Source organism: Pleuronectes platessa, chromosome 17, assembly GCF_947347685.1.
Source record: "Pleuronectes platessa chromosome 17, fPlePla1.1, whole genome shotgun sequence".
Lineage (NCBI taxonomy): Eukaryota > Metazoa > Chordata > Actinopteri > Pleuronectiformes > Pleuronectidae > Pleuronectes > Pleuronectes platessa.
In genome coordinates this window covers 10816899-10822898 of record NC_070642.1, presented here as the reverse complement: position 1 = coordinate 10822898, position 6000 = coordinate 10816899, and the positions used below count along the sequence as shown (strand labels likewise).

Below are 6000 nucleotides of genomic sequence, written 5' to 3'. Positions count from 1 at the left end.
GCCGGGCTCCGCAGCGCGCTCCCCGCATCCTCCGCGGCGCCACTGTGCCGCCAGCGCTGCGCTATTTTGACTTAATGGCACTGGACATCCAAACCACCCCCACCTGAGTCTTTAAATACCTTCACTGCCCCTGTCAGTCGACGTGAGGACCAGAGCAGCGCGGCGTCTATGCACCTCAGCTAGGTTGCACCTCCCCGGAGAGGACTTCTTGCCATTGAGAGCTGGATATGCAGAGATTAACGTGAAAAAAAAGGATGGATCTAATTATCTGTGTTTGGGGGCTGCTGGCGCTGATCGTGGAGGGCATCCGTTGCCAAGGAGTGTATGGTGAGTTTGTGCTTCTCCTGAAACCAAACATGTGATCATGACCTTGTAAAAACAGTGATGCACATAAATCTCCCCTCATCCCCTATAGATTCACAAGGTCCAGTAATAAAACAAAAATCATGCAGCATCAGCTCATGCGAGGGCGACAAACCCGGTTCTGAAAGTCACGTCTGAGTGAGAGGCTCCGAATGTTTTCTGCAACCCTGAGGTTATACAGCAAATCGTGTGTGCAGCCAATCATGCACAGCCACTTTTATCATCCAATCCATCACTCAGGATGGTCGGTGAGCAGGCTAAATTTAGTAGTGTTCGCTCATAGATTACTGCGCTGGGACCTGGTGGAGCCGTCTTGGAGCCTGTCGCCTCTGCAGACCGGTCACCTGCATGCATGTAATGTGTTGTTATTCAGAAGGTTGGCTGGCCTGGCACTGTCGTCTGCTGTGACGCCTAGTCGGCAGAGTCATGAGTGATTTTATGTGGTTGATCTGTCTACCTCTTCCTTAGGTCTGTCTGAGTGTCTCTATGTCACTCGCTCCCTCCCTCCCTCCCTCCCTCCCACACACACACACACACACACACACACACACACACACACACACACACTCACATTTCCGTCTATTACCCTGTCTGCTTGTGCAACCAGTGGCACAGATGTCTCCTATGAATCGTCATCCTCCCAGCAGCAGCAGCAGCAAGGAAGCAGCAGCAGCACAGTGAGGAAATAATGATTCATGTGCACTAACACTGGACCAGGGAGGAAACCTTGAGGCGCACAGGGCTGACCTGTCGGCAGTGACAGTGGCTCTGACCAAAGCAGGGATTGTGCCGGGGCCAATGTGAGATCAAGTAGGGATGTGGGTAGCTCTGCTTCAGAGGTCGTTGCCAAGCACTAAGACAATCTTTTGTCGCCATGGCGGGTGTGTGTGCTCGAGTGTGTGTGTGTGCTGACATGATGTAGCAATAAAAGGTAACTGTGAGTCTGACAGGGACAACGATTTGTCCCTGTCAGCACCTGACCAATGATGCGCCAGGATTTTTTCCTTACATTTGCTCTAGAGGGGGGAAGTGAATTGGAGAATAATCACAGCACACGTCAATGATTTCTCAAATACAGTATGTGCACAGTTATCACATTACTGCAAGTTTTAACACCTGTTTCAGAGACATCTACATTAAAGCATATCTGCAAATGTGGAGCTGATATACTTATCAATTTAGCCTCGTCTCCAAACCTCTCAGGACTGATTAGGCAGTCTAAGGCTATGCCTGTATAGGAGCTGTTGTTTGGAGTTGGTAAATTCCTCCGTGTTATTCGTTAAGCCACAGGGCATAGCCGTTCATCAAACATACATGTCGTAAGTAATAATCGCTTCTACTCAATTTAATATCTTCTTCACCGGCCTGTCTCCAAGACAAGCATATATTCAGAGACTGGCATGTCGCTAACCATCACAACTCAACACGTGCACGTCAGATCAAAGCTGCAGATTTCTTGGTGGGAGCGAGCGCTCTATGCTACAGCGAGTGCGTGCAGATGAAGACGCGAGCTCATTAGGAGGAATCGTATCCCACTATGGCAACAGCATAGTGTTATGTGTGGCTTCGTGGGCTTATTGGAGCAGAGGAGGAGAGGCTGGGATGTATCAGATGGAATTGTTTGAGTGTGCAACTGACTGTCCATATTTGTGATTGTGTGGTTTATATATTTGATGTGCAGCCTGAACACTCCCCATCTTTGTTATCCAGTTAGGATTTGCTGCTGTTTATTTTACTATGGCACCAGACAAAGGGATAATGGCAGATAGTTGCTGCACATAGATGTTTTAGACTCCAAACTTACATCCCATTCTTGTAAATGGTGAGGAGCATCTCATGTTTAAAGCATACAGCATTTCCTCCGGAGAGCTGGTCTGAATGAAAATGGCAAAGTTCAAAAGTCAAAATTCATTATTGATAGTGGCGAAAATCAGCATGCATGCTGCGTCACCTCCCATTGTACTCACTGAAGGTTTTGACACATGAGGCGAGCTGGTGAGGGTCAGCGAAATGGAGTATTGTGCACCACAGGTGAAAGGCGGCGAGTGCGTGACTGAATAAATTAACTCTGCGAGAGGATGACATACAATGGTGCCAAGTAACTTGGAATTGGGAATGTTCCACAAAGGCTTTTATAGAGGGCAAGGCCAGCGTGCACAGAACCAGTCCTATCTTTAAAAGTGGAAGATCATGCAAGGGTGGATTTTCCTATTTTTCCGACTGGAAAACATGACGAGTATAGCCATGACTACCACCAGACAAATTGTTTGTCACACTAAAAGCATCATATATCATTTTGCCTAGCTGATTGCCAAATTAACCCAACAGCAGATGAATCGGGGAGTTTGCGAAAATTAGATTTTCTGTGATTATTTTCATCCACGAACATCAGTATACGTCCTCGCTGCAGACTAAATGGTGGAATCATGATGCAGTAATGAAGAAATCACATACTACTGCGTTAAGTGGTGCTGCCACAGTCATTAAAGAGGATTGATGAAGGCTAGTCATCCCTCCATGACTCCAGGCCACAGAGGGGAAAAGAGAAGCACCTCTGAAGTGCAACATCTGCTATCCCCCTCCTCTCTTCCACCTTTCCTCTCTTTTCCCTTCTTTCCTGTGAGTGTATGGCGTTCATTCACCACACACTCTACTCCTGGAGAACTACTCTATTATCTCGACCTGTGCTCGTCTCCTGTGTTGCTCTCCAGAGCTTCAATGGGCCCGTATCTGCTCCTCCATCATAGTGGGTGGAAGTCTCCCAGGATGTGCCTACAAACCTGATAAATATTCTCAAGTGACATGCATGTGTAATGCTGCTTGCAATCAAACTGCACTAAATAATAACATGACACAGCTACAATCGAGCATGAGTCTTATGATCGCGTGGAAATGTGTTAGTGCTTGTTGCTTTATCTGCAGATGTACCGCCCTCAGTATGTTCTCTTTGCATCAAAGTCAGTCAACGACAACCTCCATGGGATGTGCAGATGTTCCTGATCTCGTTTTGTGTTATGCTACTGAAGAGAGAAAAAAAAAAAAAAAGTTCCAAATGCTTTTACTCCCATCCCACTTCTCTCTCTCTCTCCCACCCTCGTTCTCCCTCTCTCGCTCCCTCTCGTTTGCATTGAAGTCCAAGCAATTGCTGGGGTTTCTTTTCATGAGCCCCGGTTCAGACGCTTTGGCTTCTAAGCTATGCAAATGCATTCTGCCAGTGAAACTAAAGCCGTCTTTGTTGGTTCTCAGAGGCCTCCTCCACGGAGTCCTTCATCATTCCCTTGGATCGGGACCCTCACATTTCCCACCGTAATGAGACCATGGATAACTCTATCTCTTCTCCTCCCTCTCGCTTTTAGTCCCTATCTCCCTGCCTGTCTCCCTCTCTCTCCGCTGCCGCTGTCTCTTCCTCTTCAATCCTCCGGGGAACACCCAAACGGACGTCTTCAGTGTATGCGCTTCAATCAGAGACAAATGAGGATATACAGCTGGGTGTAAGAAGGAATTCGTCGGAGTAGAACAACGTGTCGTGCACGTTGGGGATTACTACGTACCCCTGGGTGGGGCTTTAGATAGCACCAATTTAATCATACTGAATGTCAGTTCTCTTTGGACCCAGTCCTCTGAGACTGACACTGAACATACACTGCAGAGACAATGTTTAAACTTTTAGTCTGAGGCATGCTGCTAAGTATTCTCTGCATATCTTTGACAGTTTTGCTTAAATTCTCGAAGACAATGCGATTAAGGTGAAACAGCTGTGTTTGGTTGTGGTGGATTTTGGAAACCAGACTTCAACATTGTTCTCAGGTTTAGCAGTGCATGTTCAAAAAGCCAGGGGACCTGTGACAGACCGCCCTTTTTTGTTTTAAAAAGGGGCTGAGGTATCCAGAGTCATACTTGAGTCAACCTCCTAAATTGCTAGATCCTACAATTCCCACAGTGATGTCACTATGACATCATAAGGGTGGCGTTTTCTCAGACTTTAAGGCTACATCCATACGACTATATTTTCATTTGATAACGTATCAACTGTGCTGTGGATACACCTGGTGTCCACACTACTCTGGAGTTGTAGAGCCGCTAACACGTTAACACTAAAAGAGAAGTTTTTTAAGTTGCTGGAGTCGTTTTAATCTGAAAACTCTTGACTCTTGACTCTTGAAATGGAGATGTTTGGAAAGAATAATGTAGACACGTGCTGGTTGGGTCTTTTCAGACACAACTTAGCCTTCACTGATTCATCAGGCTTTAATCACATGACTCCCATCCTGAAGAAAACAACTGCCATTAGTCTTGGAATAATCAGTTACAAGTGTTGCTGACCCTGTTGTCTGCTAACAGCTGTTGTGCAGATTAGTTCAGTAATTTGGACATTGCAGTAGTATGGATGATGCCTAAAAAGCCTTTTCTGTGCCAGAGAAGATGTTATACAACCACAGACTGTGTCATGCTTCTCCTACGTGTAAAATCAGTGAAGTGTCCCTTTAATTTTATCTCTGTGACTTGCTGCTTAACTGTTATGCCAAGGGGTCATGTTGCGCGTGGGTGTGTGGGGTGTGTATCTGCATGGCAGGGTGGCGCTCTCCATTGGAAGGATGCCACTCTCTGATTTGCCTTCTCTCGGCCCCCCCCTGGCTTTTTTGGAAGATGCAGCTGTGTATAGTTTGGCAGTGAGCAGAATGGAAAACGGGGACGCAGGCTTCAGGGTTGTACAGTTGCAGAGATGTTTAACAACTGTCCTCTGCCGGGAAAATAACTCATCCTGTTCCCTTTCTCTCATGCATTGTTAAAAGCAAAGATGAAGCCATGCACAGCTGAGATAAATGGAATATGTTTTGGAGTGTTCACCAAGTGTAACATTTTTTCTTGATGATTTGTGTTCAAAACTATAAAGAAAAAGAATAATTTAGCTTTGGCTACTTTGCACACGTCATGAACACCTGTAATACTTTCCTCCTTCTACTGTGAGGATTTGGATGAGTTCAGGAACACAATTTACCTCTGGATCATTCAAGGCCAAATCCCCACCGTGGACCAAAGAGGCTTATTGTAACCTGGCTGGCTGCTTCAACTGTTAAGCCCACATCCCCAAACCCTGAGCTACTTGTCCTGCTCTGTACTGTGTTGAGGACAGAAAGCTGCTGCTAATGATCTGGTAGTCATTCATTCGTTAAGTCTTGTTCTGGTACATGTCAAGGCCGAGCTCGTTCCCTGGTTTATTTAGAGTCAAATGCAATTCTCTACTTTTAATGAACACTAGGCCTCTAACCTGTGGAGGAGGCCTAAACTGAACCAGATCTGTCAACTTTGGTTCCGCTTATATAGCCAGTGCAGCTGCAAGCTTTTTATCTTTAGTGATTTAATTTCTTTTAATAGTGTTTATTTCCTCATGTTGGTAGACACATGGTCCAACTCCAATGAATTAAAGCCGCAGTGTCTGGGTCCAAAAAGCCAAACGGGTTAATTGTGATGTTGCATCTGTGACTCATGTAAGGATGATGAATTTGCGGCTCAGGCTGACATTTTCTGTCTGAACTCCACTGAGCCTGAGTCAGAACCCAACCACGCCCCCTTATTTCCCGCAATTACACAACTGTAAAAACCAGGCACCTCACAATTGGATTCCTATGTAGAGGG

The 6000-nt window shown here is 46.0% G+C and overlaps 1 protein-coding gene across 1 annotated transcript in view; it reads left to right on the top strand.

Moving 5' to 3' along the window:
• The first annotated feature begins 254 nt into the window (after positions 1 to 254).
• Positions 255 to 6000, top strand: part of LOC128460583 (MAM domain-containing glycosylphosphatidylinositol anchor protein 2) — a 168355-nt gene continuing 162609 nt past the window's right edge. Inside the window, exon 1 of the mRNA XM_053445826.1 lies at positions 255 to 327. Within this exon, the coding sequence (XP_053301801.1) occupies positions 255 to 327 (73 nt within the window). The remainder of the gene's footprint in view (positions 328 to 6000) is intronic.